General features: G+C 39.6%; 1 protein-coding gene across 4 annotated transcripts in view; it reads right to left on the bottom strand.

Moving 5' to 3' along the window:
* Nucleotides 1-2,862: 2,862 nt before the first annotated feature.
* The window catches only part of UFSP1 (UFM1 specific peptidase 1 (inactive)), a 168,664-nt gene continuing 149,504 nt past the window's right edge, over nucleotides 2,863-22,022 (bottom strand). For all 4 annotated transcript variants that reach the window (XM_044077310.1, XM_044077313.1, XM_044077311.1 and 1 more), the window contains exon 2: nucleotides 2,863-4,253. In XM_044077310.1, the coding sequence (XP_043933245.1) occupies nucleotides 3,562-4,253 (692 nt within the window). In that variant the 3' untranslated portion in view covers nucleotides 2,863-3,561. The remainder of the gene's footprint in view (nucleotides 4,254-22,022) is intronic.

The following is a 22,022-nucleotide window of genomic DNA, read 5'->3' as shown; positions in this document are numbered from 1 at the left end:
AGGAATAAGTTTGGAGCAATGCTAGGTGTTACTTATTTTTCTGACTAAACTAAAGGATTTGCAGTTGTCTTAACTTCCATAGCCAGTCTGAGTTCATAGGATACCTGCATTTTTCTTGTCTGTTTTTAATTTCATATCTAGCTATTTGATGTTCTCCTTAATTTGCGAGTCATTTGTTCTGCTACATAGGGTTAGTAATTTATTAATACTTTAGGACTGCCACATTGGTTTTCTACTACATCTCCCCATTTATTGCATCTAGCTGGGACTGCCAGTTTGTCCACATATGAATAGTCCTTTTCTGCATAACTCTCTGCAGTATCAACATTACGGGTAATACTGTCATACTACTTTAGAGAATTTTTCTTAGAATTGTTGCAGAAGTCCTTGAATTCTGTGACATTTGTTTTCAATGGTTTGGAGATTCTGATGGAGAAGGTATGATTTGCCAGTGAGAAGATATGTTGGGGATGGTACATGCTGATGCTAAGTTTACGACCAGATCAAGTAGTCTTCACTAGTAGGTTCTTCAATCTGGCCTAGGGAGTTACATTTTGTAAATAAAATAACTTTTGTGTATATCCGATGGTGGTGGTATAGATCCCCACAGTTAACCACTGAAGCCATCGACTCTACGTGAGCAGCTTTCGTGGTGTAAAAATCTGGAGAGGCAGGAAGATGTATTATGGGCTACATGAGAAATGAACAGATTGGGAAAGCTTTACATGCCAAGTAGTACAAACTCCTATTTTCACATCTCTCTTTATATTAACACATTTAACATATTTATATTAACCCATCATTTATATTACAAAATATATAATCTACTGTACAAAAAAGCTATGGTATAAAAATAAATAAATCATGCTTGAATATGGGTTACCATATGACTTCTTCAAAACTATACTGACGTTTGGTGACAGCTCGCGACCAAACCATAACCAGGTATTAAGTAACTCCCACTACAACCCAAAACCAAACAAGGTATATTGCTATGCTATATAATGGTGTCAGCTGCTCACCTAAAACTAACCAAATCAGTGTTTACAAATTAAAAGTTCATCATACCTATATTACAGTACAGCTCAAGATGGATTAAAACTATGTTAGTGAACGAGGGAGAGAAAGAGAAAAAAAAGAAATTCAGTTACATCACAGCCACTTCCTAAGAAAATGAGCCACCGTACTAATTAATGTTCCAGTTACCTTCCATGACTGTATACAACTAATTAAATTACATCACAGGCACTTCCTGAGGAAATGAGCCACCATACTACTAAATGCTCCAGTTACCTTCCACAACTGCATACTATTAATACAACAAATTCAGCTTATTTGTTCAGCATATATACTTGGCTCCAAGTGCTTTGGTCACATTGACTAATGTTGATGTTACACCCTGACCACATGTCAAAATGGGAAAAAGAGGAGCGATGATTTAAAAAAAAAAAAAAAAAAAAAAAGAGCAAATTCATGGTAGCAGTGGTAACGTTCTGTTGAGCATTTTATTAGCTTAGTATTAACTAAAACAAATATTACCTTATTACATATTACTGTGAATATGTATTGCAATACTTTTCTTTATTTCCTGTTATTTACTGGGAATTCCCGACTAGGCACGTCCCATTTTCAGCAAAGGCCCCAGGAGAAATTCCAAATTTTACAGAATGAGATAAAAACAGTTATACAAGATTTACATAATAAATGTACATACATATAATGATATGAAAGTTAATAAAAAAAACACATTCACAGAGCAGTAAATAAACATACATAGAATAGTAATGATATGACAGTTAATGAAAACATGATTGTTAAACAAGAACACAGTAAAATATTTTAGCTAATGTCAAGGTTATAAGAGTCTAGTTACTTTCAAATGGAATCATCTGTAAAACAGATAAATGAATAGGAGCCAGTGAAGAAATTATAGAATGAAGATGGTTACAAATTATGAAAAGAGTACTGAGGTGGTCCACGTAAAAGGGAGGTAGAGACAGTAGTGGAAAGGGGTAGATGATAGTTAGATGGCTAGATTGTTAAGTAGCAGCTCTATTAATGTACAGTTTGGTTTTGTGGGGCTTTTCTTCCCAGGCCTCTTCTGAAAATTAGTACTACACACAGTCGGACTTTCTCAGCTAAACACAAATAAATACATTTTAAGTGCTCATTAAACCTAACCACAGCCACATCATGACACTGTGATGATTTTGCTAACTGCTATACTGACATCACAAAAAACAAATTTTAATACACAACTTCTAACAATCTTCACTCTCACCATGATACGTCATGAAGCATAATTCACTCCACTGCTGCTTTCTCGATCTAAAACTGCACTGCAAGGCTTCTTAGTGCACATCTGATCAGTTCATTACACATCTCCCACTTTGCTGATATTGTTCATTACCAGTTATGCCAGACCACCTGGTTCCTACCAAGTTGTTTTAGCTGAATGAACCCAAACAAAATCTGCTTCTCAACGAAGGAGCACCTTACTTTGGCGATTCTTCCATACTTGGAAGTAGCACTATGCATCAAAATACACTACTATTTAGTATGGATTAATTTGGCATCTATGGTTTCATTTCAACTTCCAATTTGTTACAGATAACTTACCATATGTGAGCTTAAAGTGATACCTTTGCAAAACTGACTTCGACAGTATATTTAACATACCAATTTGTCGTCCATAAGCCAAAATACAAAACCTTCCATACTCGGACTAACTTGGTCAACAACTGGTAAATAAATAATGTCAGCGCTGAAATAATGTACATTTTAAGACTGATGAAAACACTTTTTTCTATAGCATAACAGATAAGCATAATGACTGCAGCAACAAACAAAGCAGCAAATCAGTTTAAATGGGTTCCTGGCATTTGACTGACCGTTTATTTAGATGAGAAAGAAAAAAAATCAGCTGTTTGAACAGTTGCAGTTGTTTTTGATAGCTCATGGAACAGCAAAGACTGGAGAATTTGCCCTCTTCATATATAATCAGCAGGTGGTGAAGGGGACTTGTTCCCACCTGCAAACACACTTTTTTTTTCTGCGCAATGCTTTGAACTTGCAAGTACAGTTATATGATGCTGACATATATGGCATTTCGGAAATGCCATAAATCTATTTAATTACACGCTATTTAAAACAATAATAATGATGCAATGAAAACTTGTGAAAACGTTTTAAAACTGCTGTAGTTCACTTCATTAGTGCCATACTGAATGAACACAAAAGACATTTTATTTACCTTAAACCAGAAACTCTTGCCACTATTTAAATACATAAAATGAATAACACATACAATACCAATAATAAACAGTGAAGGTGCATGTCAAGTTGGAAATTTACTTACACTTGCATGTTTGGTCACTCAGGTTTCAGTTTACCATGTACCACTGCTACAAAAACAATGTGAAGAACTACACTATCTAATGCATGAAACACTAAGTGAATCATCATTCAAATTTTCAAGTTGGACAAAAAAATTTGATAGAGTGGTGCATCCACAGATCATATGCTGAAAAGTTTAACGCAAGCTAATGATAACATCTATACTTATTTTACAATCTTGCACTGTGGTAAACAGAAATTGTAAAAGGAAGCATATTCAAAACTGTCCAGTTTTCTCCACTGAATCCAACGGTTGTGCTTCAACATCTCTCCATCAACAATTTTCCCAAAAAAATGAGGGTCCAGCACCAATAAATAGTGGCCTTTTTGACCAGAACAGATTCCCAAAATTCCTTTTGATGAATTATCAGAGTCACCACCCATCATCACTGGAGATCCTGAGTTCCTGAAATGAGAATATACAACTTCTGCATACTCTACTAGCTCTTTTCCTGAAGGAACATGCAGAATTTTACACGGAATTCCATAGAATTTATCAAGACATAAGGCTATCTCAAATGAGCCAATCCAGGACTTCGAGTCAATAAAATTCTTGGGCTTGTCCTCCATTTCTACCAAGGCTTCTTGGATTTCTCTCAGTGCTGGTACTGGCATGTATGCTTCACAGCATTTGCTTAAGTTAAGCCAGGAACAAATGGTCTGTAGAGTCCGGTAGCCACAGCCCCAACCTCGATCATCGACCTCATCACAGCCATAATGGTAATAATGATAATCTCCAGAAACTAAGGAAGTCCTATAAATGCTTGATGGTTCTTCTGGTAATGGGAGACCAATATGAACATTTCCGACCAGATTCATGGCACTGCTACTGTGAAGATCATCGATCATACATGCACCTGTAAAAGAAAATGAAACAGGCATTTTAGAAGGGAAAGGAAAATAACTCCACACTAATGGGCACGAGTTTGAAGTAATTACACAAAAGACCAAAACAAACACTGCTGTCATTTTTTTTTTCATACAGCAAGAAGTCACAAATTGAAGATCTCAAGTTACAAAAACCAACTTTTCCTTCTTGCCACCATACAAAGGATGGAGTTTTCCGTCAATGTATATGATATCCATCAAAGACGTTAGAACTCAAGCCAATGAACTTCACATGTTCCCTGCTTTTATTCTCCATGTTACTCTTGGAAGGAGTGCTTGAACAACTGGTCATTCATTTTTCTCCTGCTACTAATATTCTGCAAAAATAAATATTCATTCAGTATTTGTATCTTTTTTCACAGCTGTTTACTTCTCCATAGTAAACATTACCCATTACTCAGTCTTTCTTTGATCCATAGCAGCATGCATCTGACTTTCAGCTGAGAACCTCTTACATTATCAGGTACCATACAATTAATGAAATCTAAGATGGTTTATAAACAGTATTGGAAAACACTGACAAAAATGTGACTGTTTCCCAAGCACAGCTTTCAACATAGTATAACACTGCCTGCTTTATTTTTATGCAATTACCTCAATATACATTAATTTGCATAAAGGATCCTACAGCATAACTGTTCATAAAAGCTTTCAATCATGTTGATCATTTACTACTTATCAGAACAGTGATACAGGACTACCTTTTCCCGCAGGTCTGCTCAGGTCACACCAAATCCCTTCTCTAGCAATAGATTACTAGAAGTTTGTGCCTCTCATAAAGCTCTTTTTGAGTCCTCTCGTTTTCTTTATATAGCAGCTCTCCAGTATTCTTGTTTTCATTCTGCCCTTACTCTAAAAATGCAGACTTTCTTGTACTTCTTTGATCCAGCAATATTTGCTCTGTCAGACCTTTACACATTTTAAAAATGGTTCTCCTACAAAAATTGCAACTAATTCTAGTTAAAATCTGTTCTGTTTGCTGTCTCCATATGTCTCCAGCATTCCATTCTCTTCTCTCTAAAAGACATGCTAGAAAAATCTTTTAACAGTACACTCCAATTTAAACATTTATGATTCTGGTTTGATTCTTCCTTCTCCTTTTCTTGCCACACTAGTCTTTACATTCAGAAAAAAAATAACATGGTTTGTAAATTTACTAGGTTACTAACTCAAGAAGCTCACACAGGAACATGGAAAAGGGTCCCACAGCCTCAGCATGTTCCTTCATACTTTCTCATTACTACTGGTTCAAAGTCATTCTTAGGATATGCTACTTTATATCTGTATATATTCCCTCAATATATCACTGTCATTCATTGTCTTGTGCTAACTATATCCCTACTATTTCTAGATCTGTCAGTATTTTCTCCTCTCTTACTGACATCCTACAACAAAAATCCTACTGATCACCACTTTCTCATTTAAAAATAATCTAACTGTAGCCATGGCCTATGCACCATCTAAGGCCTCTGATCTCTGTCCTTACATCTGAAAAGTCTTTTACTACCTCAGTCCAAGATATGCAACTCTTGGAACTCTCCTCAAAACCTGCGTAAAATAAATTATCTTACATTATTCAGAACTGAATTTCACAAGCACATTTTCACTGAAGCACAGCACACCTGCTTTAGACATGCTGGTTTTTAATGCACACTGCTGTTCTTTCCTTGTCTCCTAATTTATCTGCAACTTCTCTCCCTTTTGCAAATGAAACAATGAGCTGATCAGACTTTCTATGTTGTTTACTTCTGCCTAGATAAAACCTCAACTGTGTGAGCAACTTACAAAAAATGCAAGATTCTTTCTGCCTTGCTTTGTGGGAGGGTAAAAAACACTGGTAAATGAATGGGCTGGTCTAATGACAGTTCTGTAACCATCTTTGTCATGAAAGGAGGATTGGTATATGATGATCATGTCCTTGTGGGAAACTAGGGAGGAAGCAGATAGCTCAAAAGCTGGGACAGCAAGCTTTTTCAAAATAAAGTTAGTATCTCATGACACACCTATCTCCTTTCCATGATGTAGAACCACTTTCAAGAATCTGTTTAATAGACAAATGGGAGACGTGTGTGTGTGTGTGTGTGGGGGGGGGGGGGGGTTCTAGAGGCAGAGATGGCTGAAGCACGTACTTTGAAACAAGACACAAAAGATAGGTTTGAAAAGCAGGGGAGGACTAGAGACACCTGATTTGACAACTGGTCTTGTCCTCCAATGGCACCAATAGCAGAACCTTTTACTTTTTGCTATACAAGACTTTCTCTGTTTCCTGGACTCCCTTACATATGCAGCATGTCCTCAGAAAAAAAAATGCCTGTAAAGGGATAAGTGCCCTCACACAAACTCCCCTTGCAGATTCCAAGGAGTCTGCTGTGTAAATCAGAACCCCTATCTCTACTGCAAAAGGCACTCCCAGGCTCAGAGAGATTTGACTGATCCACTAATCAAACTGCTTATTAACACGTGACAGGAGGGGAATGCTGCTCTGTAAGGGATGCACATGATGGCACCATCTGTTCGAGATACCACTGCACTTTTCACAACTGCAGCCTAGCTAAGAAAACCCCCATCATTATGCAAGAGGCCGTGTACTCCAAGACTCTGTGAAATTCCCTTCAGTGATCTAGTAGCAAGAGCAAACTTGATGAAGTACTAGGTTTAGAAGAATTTTGTCTGAACAGGAGAGCTTTTTGCAGTCCCATATCCACACAATTGTCCAGGCAGGGATAAATGCAAATGCCCTTTTATCTTCTAAAAGGCTATTACTGTAGCCAGGCATTTTATAAATGGCCTTGGTGCAGCAAACTCGACAAGGGGCAATGCTATGAAATGGTAATGAGAGCCCCCTTCCAGGAATCATAGTAACGGTCTGTCCTTTTTTGCTACGGAGATGTGGAGAAAGACTCCTTCTAAGGTCAACATCACCAAAAGGGCTGTTGGAAAAATGAGGGTCAAGAGATTTTGCAATGACTTTTTCAACTCAAAGGTCTGCAGTGGGTCTCCTTTTCTATGCACGAAAAATAATATAGAACCGAAACCTATTCCCCCTACTGTTTCTAGAAGTCTCTCTAAAGCTCCTCGTGCCATAAGCTTTTCTATTTGTAAGAAAGTACAGTTGTGCAAGTACATTTACTATAGCAGGAGATGTTCAAATAATCACTGCTGCAGTAGCTTCAGCTATACAAGTTACATCCTGCCAAGGATACAACAGCTGGCCAGCTTTCAAAACTTCAGGGCACCTTCCACATGTCCAAACCATTAATCAGCTCAAGCTAAGCCGACTAAAAAGACATGTTTGGGGTCAAGCATTTCAGAGCTTTCATGCCAACAGAAAGAGGGAGGCTGAACCTTGAAAGGTCAATGTCAAGTGTCCACACCCTGGCAATAACAACACACCAAAAAACAAGGGAAATGGAGGGAGGAAACAGCTGCTACAGCAGTGATAATTCAAACATCTGCTGTTATGGTAAGTTTACTCTCACAACTGTACTGTGTTCATCATACTGATCACTGCTGCAGTAATCAGCTACGTGGGTAGATTACCCTAGCTTATTACATTTGGGAGGTGAAAGAGGAGGAGTCCAGGAACCCCTGGAGAATAGTGATCTAGACCTAGAAAAAGAATCAAGCTTGTAATGCCATATAAACATATATGAGGATCAAGTTGCTGCTTTTAGAATCCAACCCTTTCAGAAAAGAGAGAGTGAGAAGGATTAGTTCTCAAAGGAAACCCTGAGACAAGGCTGAGTCACATTTATAACTTGCAACTCAGATACTCTTCTTGCAGAGGTCAGAGAAATTAGTAAAACTGTTTTCAATGTTAATAGCCTCAAGTCGGCCAGATTAGCTGGTTCAAATGGAGCAAGTGTTAGTTTCTCTAATGCTAAATTACAATTCCAAAGAGGGGCCACTGGTTTTGTCAGACGCTTCTTATGCAAAACCCCATTCAAAAACATTTTAATACGAGAATGCAACGAAAGAGGAGGATCCATGGGCAGTGGCTGATAAATGAACTTTGACAGAGGAGTAAGAAAGGCCAGAGGATAGTAACACATACAAATACAGTAAAACAAGAGAAATACTAGCGCTGAATGGATGCTGGTTATGTTATTGGTACCAACTAGTAAACTTTTTCCATTTGCTAATGTATGATTTTCTAGTAGCAGGCTTTCTTGCCTCCATTAGTACCTGCTGCACTTCCTCAGTAAATAGGTACCTAAAGGGAGTTAAGAACCTACCATTAGGCAGTCACCTGAAAATGATTTATGCTGGAGTGTATCAAACACCCCTGTTCTTCTATGAGTAGACCCAGTCTATGAGGAAGCTTGTAAAAATTGTCCCTGGCCATTTCCAAATGAAAAGAGTACCACTGTGGCTTGGGTCAGAAGGGAGTAACCACAGTGATCTTGGGGTATTCTTTCTGAACCTTCAGAAGTACCCTATATATCAGTGGAATGGGTAGAAAAGTATACAGGAACATACCTGTCCAAGGAAAGGAAAAGGCATCTGCCTTCCAGGTCTTCTTGCATGGAGTCCTGGACCGAAATCTTTCCAGAAGAGTGTTCAGAGAAGAGGCAAACAGGTCTGCTTGATGAATTCCCCACAGATCGATCAAATCTTGGAAGACCTACAATCTAGTTTCCATATGTGAGAATCTGCCTTGTTCTGCTCAGCTTGTCTACCACACAGTATTGCTCTGACAGAATGTAGGATGCCTGTAGAGCGAGATTGTGCTGTGAAGCTATATCTGAAGCTAACATGGTTAATTTGCAAAGAGGTTATGACCTGGTTTCCCCTTGCTTGGTGATGTATCAAATGACTGAGGTATTGTCTGTAATAACTAGAAGAGGTCCTAGGGATCAAACATGATTCAGACAGAAATGAGTGCCTTGATCAGGGCAAGCATCTCTTTTACATTTATGGTGTGCTTCCATCAGTGGTGCCCCATACACCATGCACTTTTATCCCTTCTGAAACTACTCCCCCACACAAAGTCAAAAGCATCTGTGGCGACTCAATGCTTTGGAGCAAGAAGGGAGACGTGGAGAACTGGATTTAGGGACTTTTGCAGTCTCTACCAAGTGATTTCTCCTAGGACAAACCCCAGCACTGGGATTTGAAAAGACAAAAGGATGTTGGTGCTGGGACCAGAAATACTTCAGAAATCACTGTATCTTTCTCGTGTGGAGTTTTGCTAGTGGTATCATGTCATGCCATGAGACCCAAAATCCTAAGTTAGTCCCACGCAGAGTCCTATGTCTTATTGGAAAACCTTAGAAATACAGCTAGATATATATATATGGATACACTGCAACCTCCAATGAGCTACAACAGGGGATAGACAATTTGTGAATACTCTTCGTGCAGTGGATAGTCCAAATGGTAAGGGAGAGAACTGATAAGGTTTTGTATGTCTGAATCGCATTAAGAAGCACCTGAAATCTGGATGAACAGGGATGCAATGATAAGCATCTTTTAAATCTAGTGCTACCAAGAAACCTGAATGAGGAAGATGTAACAGAATGTGAAGTGACAGCATTTCTAACTTTGGTACTATCATAAACAGGTTTAAGCAAGATCCAGAACTGGTCTCCAAGCATTTTCTTTCTTTGGTGCTAAACACATCCTCAAATAAAAACCTTTCCCAACCTGGGAAAAAGGAACTGGTTCTATAATCCCCTTGGGTTAGCATGTGTTGAAAAATAGATGGGGAAATAAAGGAGTCTGGTTTGATGGATGAGTAATTACACCCTGGAAATGAGGGATTTCTTCCCACGGCCACCTCTAATCTTGAAGAATGATCTTTATAACTCATTTGTCTGGTAAAGAGAAAAATGGAGATTCAGACTTTCTGGAAAGGAAGAGAGCCAAAAACAAAGGACAGATCTAGAATTCTTTTGGAATCCTCTTACCATTTTGTCTTAAATGTATATTTACCTGTTGAGACTGCTTACTTTGTTTTTTTCCAAAACAAAATGAGGAATTAGAGAATCCCTTACAAAATCTGGAAAAGGAGGGCTGAAAAATCTTAAGAGATTCCCTGTGTCAACTTACCTCTTTCATCAAACTATGATAATCTACGCATCAGAGGAGCCAAAACTAAATCTCTACCCAAGAGAGAATTTAGAACCTAATTTTTCACACCAACTGGGAGGTTCTGGGAACGCAGCCAGGCAAACCTCCTCAAAAACAGTAGCAGTGGTCATAGCCCTTGAAGTATCAACTGAGTCATACACACACACACTGCAGACAACAAGCAGTGACTTGTAAAATGGAAGAAGCTAAATTGCTTAAAGCAGATTTGCCCTCACAGGAAGAAACCTCAGACAAAATATTCCTCATACTTTCACAATTAGTCAGAATAAACTTTTAATATAAGAGACTGGCAATTCAAAATTCTGACAACCACAGCTGCAAAGAAATGCACGTTTTCCCATATTTATCAATAATCTTCCATACTTATCAGAAACCGTAGGATTGGACTTAAGTGTTTAGCAGCAGCAGGATTAACTAAATCTATAGCTAATGGGTCAGGTTTTGGAAGAGTATATAAAAACTTAAAAAGATTGATTAACTTTATTTAGGGACAGCTCGATGACCATCAGGAAAATTGCAGTCACTAAACACATCCTCCAAAATTGATAAAAACTGAAGAAATGGCTGAAGGTTCTGAAAATTCTTTCTGTAACAGCTCACAGTATTTTCTGAGTGACTGAGAAACGTCAGCGTTTCCTCATTGAAAACACTGGCACATTCTGAAAATAGTCTCCAAGAAGAAACAACTCCCACAAGGAGAATCAGAAGCTGAGCTCTCCTCAGAATCTGAATCAGAAATCTGAGGAGTAAACCCTACATCTTCTTGCCAGATTCAGAAGCTTGAATCTCTTCAGGTAAGATGTATCCCTCTTTCTTTTAGTAACAACCACCTTATAAGAAGGAACAATATAGCCTGAATTAAAACCCAAGCCAGTCCCAATAAATTACTCTTAAGGAAATTTGAGAAATAGTTTTGTTTCTTTTTGATAGGAAAAGCTGTGCCAATTGTGTTATTAATAGAAGCGGCAACTTCCCTAAAGATGAGCACAACATTCTGACCAAACAGGGACGTCTTCCCTGTTCTCTCTACAAGGACCAACAAGAGCAGCTCTCCTTTGCTCACTGAATGGAATCCCACATGGCTAACCCCTAGTCCATACTGGCTGTAGGTGCTACACCAGAGGAATCTAGGTAAAAGATGAGTGGTCTGAGGAACAAGCTATGGCCATGGCAGAGTCATCCAGCTGCAGCTATGGTAAACTGCTAGCATGATATGATGGTAAAGGCTGCTTGCTTAACAGCTTCTTTATGTGGCTGGAAGAAGGCTCATCTGTGGGACCGGTAGTTGGTTCCATGGTCAAGCCGAAAAATGTGCCAGTTTCCCATGGAAAACAAGCAGCAAGTGCTGTTAAAAAATGTAAAGCCTTAAGTCATTTTTCCACATAAAACACAGTAAAAAGTTCTTTAAAACACTTTGCCAGCCCTTAAAAGTAAAATAAACAAACATTCTCCAGAGAAAAATGTTTTTCAATTACTTTAAACAACTTTTAAACGGACAGGAAAAAGGTACGTTCCCGTTCAAAAGTACAGTTAAGTCTCATGACAGTCCATTAAAGCTCAAACTCCTATCTTAAAATAACTTTCCTACACCAGAAAGTACAACAAAACATTTTTTATGTGGAAAGTTTTTCCCCAAAGGGAAGTTATCTATCCAGCAAAGGAACAGAGCAAGTTCCCCACTAATCCTCAAAAGACCACAAAGAAGTCCTCTCTCTTCAATGGCAGAAAAGCTCTAAAGGGCTTAGTACCCAAGCCTGTCTTTTTAGTCAGCTCAGCTCAAGAGAACGGTTTGGGTATGTGGAAGGTGCCCTGTAGCTTTGGAAGCAAGGCGGCTGTTATAGCCTTGGCAGGATACAAACTGTTTAGCAAAGGCTACTCCAGCAGTGATCAAGATGATGAAACTCTCCAGATGTTACTGGGCTTTTGTGACAGACGACACAGATTTGGGCTGCTTTTGAAACTATAGTTTGTAACACAGTTTATTATCTGTAGCATGCATTTGTCCTAAGTGATGCATTTCAACTGATCTACAAAAGGAAGACCAGGCTGCATCTTATTCTGGAAGATGGTAGGGAAGTCGGAGGGGTGGGAGTTGGAGAGAGTTGGGTGTTTATTTTAATTATGGGGGAAGGAAATGTTGTTTTAAGTCACAGCTTCTCCCTCTGGTTGTCATAAAACCTGAAGGAGTCCCACAGCTCTTCCTTTACTGTCGCCTTCACACTTTTTTATACCTACTTTTTCAAATTAAGGTTCTGTTCTCGTCTTGCTTGGGATAGAAAGGCCAGCTTTTGCTAGTGCAGTTTCTAACATTTACAGGTAGTGGGGAATGAAAAAGGTCCTTAACAGACTGTTTCCCCTTACCCAGCATCTTGAATACGTTCTCCAAAGGAGGTCCAAAGAGAAGCTTCTTATCCAAAGTGCTCTTTCAGGCATTAAGTCCTTAGGCATACACATCTCTAAACTGAGCTCCCTGTAAGCAGGGAGAAAGGGTAGTGAGGTATCTACCTTGCAAAATGCATTTCAGGATTACAACCACATTTTGTGGCTTGCCTGATAACCTATCAATTGAGATCCCAGAGGCCAAGCATCTCCTTTCTAAGGCCCTTACCCTCAATCCCCTGTACCTTCTGTCTCTGCTAATCAAGGTGGGACTCCTGAAAATTAACATGTCAGACTTGCAACTGAGGGCCCCAAGAGAGTAGCAGAGGTGCAAATCTTTTTCTCCAAACCGGCCAAGTGTTCTACTCTCCCTATCATTGGGAATGGGGTTGCTGGTGGCAGCCACACTGGATCCCTTGATGCAATCCATAGACACCACTGTTGGATTCAAAACAAGAATTTTGAACAAATGTCTTGTGGAAGTTATAGACCCTATATAAGCTGTCTTGACTTTCTGGGAGCCAGATATGGGAATCAGACTGCAAGGATACAGAAGAAAATCATCTAAGACCTCTTACACTGGCGGGATGGACAGAGACCTTGGTTCTGACAAGCCCAGAAATAGCCTGTACCCGAGCTGTACCTTTGGAAGAAATTGGCTTCTCAGTTGAAAGTCTGCTTTATCCTGTGAAAGGTATTGCCAAACGATCAATCCTACATTGAAATGGCTGGGGAAAGGGTGCCCTCATTATCAGATTCTGTATAGAAGACAAGTGGACGTTTGTTTCCTGTAAGCCAGTTAACCTACGTCTGAATCCTGGGATCCAATTCTCTCTGGGAGAAGGTTCCATTTTTTTCTTTTAACAAAGGGAACCCCCTGACATAGATGGTCCCTTTAGAAATACCATGAAATCACAGGCCAACCTGAAAAGGACTTGAGCGGTGATCTGGGAGGTAGGAGGCTGAGGACTTCTCAGCAGTTGCTCTGGCAAGCTGAGTGATGACCATTTGGGCCTGTGCTTGAGTGTAAAGTCTGCCTTGCAGGTTTCAGAACATGGGCTGGCACCTTAGACCTCAATGTAGTCTCCCCTGCCTTACTCCTAGATGTACACCATGAGGATTATCTGCCTCCCTATCACAAATTATAATTCAAGCATCACTACCCAAGGTGTGCAAAGTGGCCCTAGGACTGACCAACGATTTAACGGCTTAGGTTCGCAAGGAGGTGCTATAGCATGGATACAAAGTGGGGCTATCAAACTCTAAAGTAGTGGCATCAACCCTTGAACAATTTTCTCCTCCTTTTTCATGGAATCAGAGGAAAAACCTGTAAACACTATGGTGGAACTAGAAAAGACTGAGAATTTTTTTTGGTAAAGGGAGACTTCTCAAGGGATTCTGCTCTCTATTTGATGGGCCACTGCTTGAAAAAGGCTCAATGAGTACAAGACAGCATGTCGTACTCCAGGACCAAATGAAAAAGACAGAAGTTGTTGAAGTCTATTGTCAGGTGGAACACTAAGCCTGGCCTCAGAGGTACAACACACCTCTCACCCACTAGCCACTACTAAGTATGACCTCTTTTCTTGATCATAGAAATTTATATATCAATATGGATGGAAAATTTCCCCACAGTTTCTCCAGCCAGCCTGGTCAATATGGGCATCCTGAGGCAGTGTAACAACTGCCTCATGTTCACAGACAATCCTTTACTCCTATAGTCCATAAACTCCTAGTCCATAAACAAAATGTGCAAGAGATGTAACTATATTAAGAACCTTGAATCCATGCTCTCTCATGCACCAGTGTATAGGATGACCGGGTTGCCAGCATGCACACCTCACCTCCTACTCCACCCAAACCCACATCACACACACACCTACATATGTGGTGGTCCTAACCAGAAACGTACCTAAACACCAGAGACCTCCCAAACACAAACACAAGCAAGCTACACATACTACTTCCTCTGCAGAACCCATTACACACAATATCTCATGCACCAGTGTCCCACCTGTCAAACCTTTAAGACAAAACACAAAATCAAACATATCAGTCATAGGTGATTCCATCGTGAGACACACTAATGTCCGTTTCATCACGCTGGATAAGGAAAAGGTCACTGTCATCTGTCAGTCAGGTTTCCAGGATACCCCATATAACACATACGCTCAAGTCTCTCAACAAAAGGTACTGTTATGACTCTGTCACAGTCCATGTTGGTGTGAATGATTTGAGACGTACCACTCTGGACTATATGAAGAGAGACATGACTGAGCTCTCAGATTGTGTGTCTCAGGCAAGTATGTCTCTAGCCTTAAGCAGCATTTTACCTTCACCTAGGATGATGCTTCAATACAAACAGAAAATGACCGACTTCAATAACTGGCTTAGCTTCTGGTGTCATTCTAAGGGGATCTACTATCTGTCAGCCTGGGATGACATGATCGACAGACCTCGATGCTTTGCCAGAGATGGTCATCTGTCACCCCTGGGATTTCGGCTACTGGCTAAGGCTCTTGCCACCCCCATAATGCCTTTTTTAGGCATCGTCTCAAGGACAAAATTCCCCAATGTAAAAACTCGATCTAAAAACAACCTCAAAGTTATGCTGCTAAACTGCGCTCACTGGAAGCTGCCCTCACCTTGGAAGACGCAGACATTTGTTCAGTTATGGAGACCTGGTTCAAGACAGTGGAGAGCACCCCAGCCATACCGGGTTGCACCTCCTTCCACACGTTCAGACCTAAACTCAAGGTGTGAAAACTAAAGGAGGCGGTGTACCAATATTCATTAAAGATAAATACACCTCCAGATTGATTAAACAGTATGATTCCCTGGAGACACTTCAGGTGCAATTAACTGTTGGTAGGATACCTTTTCAAGTCGTTTCCAGCTGCAGGACCCTCTCCATGAATCAGGTCACCCACTCTGCCCACTTGTATCTACTTGAGTTTATCAAGATACATCTGAACACCATGGATTTGGGTGACTAACTACTCATCCATTGACTGGATAAATTACTCTTACTCAAACTCACTTGCCCAAAGGTTCCTCAACTTAGTTAACTCCAATGCTCTGGACCAGCTGGTTGACAACCCCACAAGGGGTGCCAACATCCTGCATCTGGTGCTTACCAAATGGTGGACCACTGTAGCACCCTCACTGTGAGGTCCTTCCTGGTGAGATCTCACCACAAATCGGTCTCACTTCAGGTAACTATCATACCTGACCCCCCCCCCCCCCCGCCACGAAGCAACTAAACTAAAAAACTTCTCTAGCAGATTATAACCTTTTACAGGACAGTATAAATAGCTTCACTGTACCTCCTCCCTCAAGATGGGACTGGCAACTATGCAGAGCTCTAAACCAATGCTTTATACGAACACCTGTATACCTGCATTGACTCAGTCATACCCGTTAGGACCAAAACAAGCTCAAGGAAGAGCAAACCTGCCTGGTGGACAACTGCCATTAACAGGCTTTACTAAGAGGAATAAATTGTTGTCTAAGAGTAAGAGGGAGTGAGCCCTCCTAAACTGGAAACACTCCCTCCTCAGCTTAAACAACCAAATAAGAGTTCTTGTGAAGTCTTCCAAAGCAAACTACAAGTTAGTTACATCTGTACCAAAGCAAACTACAAGTTATAGTTACATCTGTAACCTAAAAGGGAAGGTCCAGACTTGTGCAGAACTGGTAGTTAATGATACCACATATACCGAGCCTGTGGACATAGCTAACCTGTTGGCTGACAGGTTCCGTGAAAACTTCAGTCCCCTGTCCCCGACACACATATCCCATGACATCCCTAACATCTGTCCCTCACCCTGCACCTCTAAAGAGCAGGTCATAAATGTCCTCTCTAGGCACAAAAACACAGTATCTATGGGACCGGATAACATCCCAGGCTGCGTCCTACATGGGCTACAACATGAATTAGCAACACCATTGGGTACCCTTTTCAATCAGAGTAAGCACCGGCATTGTACCAGCTTAATGGAAACAGCCACCATTATTCCTTGCACAAAGGTGGTGCTTCTACTGACCTCAGGAATTGCAGACCTATTAGCCTGACTAGCCTGAGCTGCAAGGCCATGGAGCAAATCATCGTGGACCTTTATCAACAAAGATACATGTAATCTCCAAACACTTGACCCTACTCAGTTTGGATTTGTTTAAGGGAGATCATGTCTATTAAACCTGGTGGGCTTCTTTGAGACAGTCAACAAGGCCCTGGAAGAAGGGAAATCCATGTATACAGCCTACCTGAACTTAGGCAAGGTGTTTGACACCATCTCCCACTCAGGCATCATTGACAAACTCACCCAACTAAGCATTAACCCTTATATTGTTAGAGGGGTCACTAACTGGCTCACTAATAGAACTCATAATCAAAATAGGGGAATCCACCTCCAACAGCAGACCTGTAACCAGTGGTGTTCTACAGGGATCAGCCCTGGGATCTCGACTGTTTGGAATCTATTTCTCCGAAGTAAAAGCAAAAACTAAAGGTATGTGGTTGACAAAGTTTGCTGATTACTGCAAATGAGGAGCAGTCATAGAATCTCCAGATGTCAACATCCTACAACAGGGTCTTAAACAAACGTCATGGCCTTAAACTCAATGCAAAAATTGTATTATCATTCCTTTCGGTAAAAGTGATGTTCCTGCCAACTACCACATCAACAACAACATCTTAAGTACATACTCAGTTGTGAGAGACCTGGGCACACAGGTCGACAGCAACCTTACCTTTGACACAATCTCTTCACAGTGGTAATAAGGGCATTCTATATTGTTCAACTCATACACAAGGGCACTGCCTCCAAAAAAAAAATAAGTTATAACCTCCCTGTACTCTTCCCTCATCAAGCCAATAATGGAGTACAATGCCCCTTTTGGTATGTACCTTTACAAGCTTCTAGGTTCATCACAAGGAAAATTCAAGGCCTTCAGCATCTGTCCTATGGGGATCGTTTAAAATCACTGTCATTTTATTCCGTTTCATACAGACTACACAGAGGTGATCTCTGCCTTGCATACAAGGCAAATCTCTGACCTTGCTTTATTGGAAAAGATGCATATCCATAAGTAAAATGGTACACGGGTCACTCGTTCTAAAGACCTTAAATTGATATGTGAAATTAATAAAACCTACTGAAGGGACAGATTTGTCTCCCAGAGGTTACCACACCTTTGGAACAGACTCCCACTTAATGTCAGAGTACCTCTTTGGCCTTCTTCAAATGCATTCTGGATGATTGGATGGGTGACCGTAAAATCACCCCAGGGGTTCCACCAAAGTCCCTCTTGAACAGGAGCAATAGGTGCTGATCATGAAAATAAGGATAAGAACTTGGCTAGGCTTGTAAGGGCCCTACGGCCATTAGCCTAGTAACTTCCTATTACCCTATGAAGTTCCTATAAGGTATATACTTCCTAGGCCTGATGCAATTACTGACTTTTTTCCCCAACAATGACAATAAAAGGTATGCAAAAACAGCATCATGCAGATAACAAAATGAACCATATGGTACTGATCTGCAAACTCCGGCTTCAGCCTGACTCAGACTAATGACATGACTGGATCACTCCAGATGCTTATCAAATTGTGGCAAGAAAGATTTGACTTAGTACTGGTCTATGTCCCTTTAAGTTGCTGAAATCTTATGGCAGGGGAGGGATTTCACTGGGCCTGGTGGGGGGATGTGAAAGTTCTGGTATATTCAGACCAACCATGAGGCATCTACAGGCAGGAATTCCAAGACTCAGGAAAAATTGTAAAGAACATAATTGTTAACATAAGTATAATATCTGTGACACAATACACATTTGCTGTGCAAGTGCTTTGTCCTACTGCCTTATTTGGAAATACTACTATTGCCATAAGTCTTACTGTTAAGCTACAGAAATTGATTGCTACCTTAGCTCTTAATAAAGAAGAAATACCCTTGTATTGTTTCTCTGATTCTGATCTATTCCAGTACATGTCTGTTTGCAGTTGGTATTGGCTGTGAAAGAAAAGGTTTCCTAGACCAGTTCATTTACCCCTTTAATAAATATGAACATCAATAAATAAACTGTAATTGTACGTAACTCGTATCTATACTATTTTCAAAAAATACAACATATGCTACATATTACCATGCGTCTTAGCATGTATATAACCTTGCTTTTAGATTAACCAAGTCTGACTGTGGCTGTCAGTTTGAGACAATGCTTCCTATTAGAACGGTAAAATTTCAATCTTTGAAGGTGTACACAGTTTTGTGTGTTAGTATTACGTTAATAGGTTTTAGGGGGTGTATCGGGGATGTATTTGTTTTTTTGTTTGAGGGCTTCCAATAAAACAAAGTTTTGTAAGATGCTGACATAGGCTCAAATGGATATGACAAGAAACAACTGCATAAAAGATCAACCTGCCAAACATTAGTGTATGCATGCAACACAAAAGCTGGAATTACATACTTAAAAAAGCTGTTACACACAAAAGATGGGAACAATAATTTAACATAAATATCCTTTCTACATTATCTTTAAATGTTAATGGTCTCACGGATATATATAAAAAAGAAAGTAGTGAAGTATATTAAAAAATGTACAGTGCAAATAGCTATGTTACAGGAGACACATTTGGAATGAAATAAATCTGTGAATTTGAAAAAAGAAAGACTTCCCGAATGGTTATTCAGCGAAATACCTGGGAAAACAGACGTACTAAAATTAACTGCAAGAGGAGCTAATAGTGATAGAAGAGGGTAAAAAAAGGTAATAATGATAGATTTGTAGTACTGAGGGGCTACTGGCAAGGGTCTAGGTCTATATCACAAAATCGACATTTGAAAATGTCGACTCACATTTGTTTGACACGAAAATGTCGAACTCCAACATACTCGAATAGCCAAATCGCCAATTTCTTTCCGATGGAAAGAAATAGATTAGCCAAAAACCAACGCCACACAAAAACATATTTAAGTGAATATTCTAACTCCAAGACCGCACTACAGTCGGGGAAAGGGCAGGTGTAACAAAATGGCCAACCGATTTCTTTCCCTAGGAAAGAAATTGGTGATTTGGCCATTCGGGAAAGTTGGAGTTTGACATTTCCGTGTCGAACAAATGTGAGTCGACATTTTTAGATGTCGATTTCGTGATATAGACCCTACTGTCAAGTATATATATTCCACCTAAAACTGCTGTAAAGGAGATTAAGAAAATTCCAGGAGAATTAATCATCTTTCAGCAGGGGAAATTTACTTATACATGGATACTGGAATTTGATTTGCAGCAGTGAAGATGTGCCCGGGGGGGACAGAAGGGAAAAATACGACCGAGAAGGGTAGATTTTTGAAGAAATTTATGAAAATATTTGGCATGGAAGATGTGAATTCTGTAGTAGAAGTTCAGAGTGAATTTACATATTTTCTAAGATACAAAAACTGGGCTAGGGTAGGCAAAACTTAAATTTCTCAGGAACATGTGCATTTAATTGAAGGTTTTGATACGCATCCAATAACTGTTTCAGACTATGCGCCAACAATAACCAAAATAAAAACCCAGCATATGAAATAAAAATAAGAAACTAATGCCTTTCCATCAGCCTGTTGAAAAGAGAGGAATTGAAGGAATGTGTAGTGGAAATTATTCAGGAGCTATTAGAGAAGACACAAATTTCTTCTGAAAACATATCTAGAGGGTGGGATAAAATTAAAGTGGAATTTAAAAATAGGGTGGAAATAAAAGAAAGATGTGGTTAAGAAATGGCAAGAAATATTTAGAGGGACTGACAAATGCTGAAGTATTGCAGAATATGGAGAATCTCACAGAACAAGAGGAGGAGCAACTGCAGAATGCCAAACAGAAAATATGGGATTACCGTGATAATATGCATGAGTTTAGAAAGACTGCTATTAAGCAACTGTTTTTTGATAACTCCAGAGCACAAACACTTTTAGCACAACCACTCAGTCAACAGTAAGTAGAAAGAGTTGTTGTCAAGCATAGGAAGCCTATAACAAGGAAGATAAGAGATCCTGTAGAGGTACTAGAAATATTTTGAAAATTTTATGAACATCTGTATAAAGCAGAGAAATAATGGAAATTAAGAAAAGGTACAAATGGAAATGCTTATCAAAAATTAAATATGCCAAGGTTAGAGGTGGATGAGGGTCAATTACTAACAGAATAGGAGATTAGATAAAAATGGTGATGTATAACCAATCCACAGGAAAGTCCCCAGGAACAGATGGTATTCCTATGGAAGCTTGGAGGAAAAAACTGAAATATCCAAAAGATTTTGGTTTAACAATATTTTAACAGGAGGAAAAGCAGCAACATCCTGGAAGAAAGCAGTCGTGGCTGTAATACCTATAGAGTAAAGGCCCATCCGATCTATCTTCATACAGGCCATCTGAATCCTAAACCAGGATTATGAAGTGTTTATATCTATAATGGCTAAAAGAATGGCAAAGGTGATGTCAAAATTGAGAGATGATTCAATGTGGTTTTGTGGATGGGAGGCAAACATTAACAGAACACTGATGATCCAGAGGGAAGCAGAATGTAATAAAATACTACTGTTGTTGGACAGCATCTGACAGAGTAAACTGGGAGTTTATGAGCAAGGCAATGGAAGCCTCTGCATTCCCTGATAAAATTATAAGGTTGATTAGGAGGATATATAAGGGATTGGAGGTGAACATTAAAGTGCGTAGGTTCCTGTCTGATAACTTCTGTTTGAGAAGAGGAACCAGGTAGGGGTATCCTGTTTCCCCTTTATTTGCATTATATTTAGAACCATTGGCAAAGAAAATAAGGGACTCAGAAATTTAAGGATATAATTGGTATGGTAGTCTAGAAAAGCTGGGTCTATTTGCAGGTGATATTTTATACCTGATAAAAAACAGAAAAGGACAGTGTTGTGGAACATTTTGAAGCAATTATCTTTTCAGGATACAAAATTGATGAAGCTAAAACAAAGGCAATAGCTGTATATTATGTATCCACACATGAATCAGTTCAACTGTATTCATATTTATGGGGACATGATAAAATAAAGTACTTAGGAGTATGGATTAAAAAGGATTCTTGTGTGGCAACTAAGGATGTGTGGGAAGAGACTAAAAAGATAATACAAAACTGAGAAATTGGAAGCTCTGTTATATAGATATGGTTAGCAAGATACAAGCAGTTAAAATGTTTTAGTCCCCTTAGTTTTATACACAGGTGAGGTCAGGCATAGTTTTTAATCAACCAGAGGAGAAGTT

This window comes from Protopterus annectens, chromosome 7.part0, assembly GCF_019279795.1.
Source record: "Protopterus annectens isolate FY-2018-M chromosome 7.part0, PAN1.0, whole genome shotgun sequence".
Lineage (NCBI taxonomy): Eukaryota > Metazoa > Chordata > Ceratodontiformes > Protopteridae > Protopterus > Protopterus annectens.
Note: the sequence above shows the minus strand (reverse complement) of the source record. Positions and strands in the feature narration are given on the sequence as shown.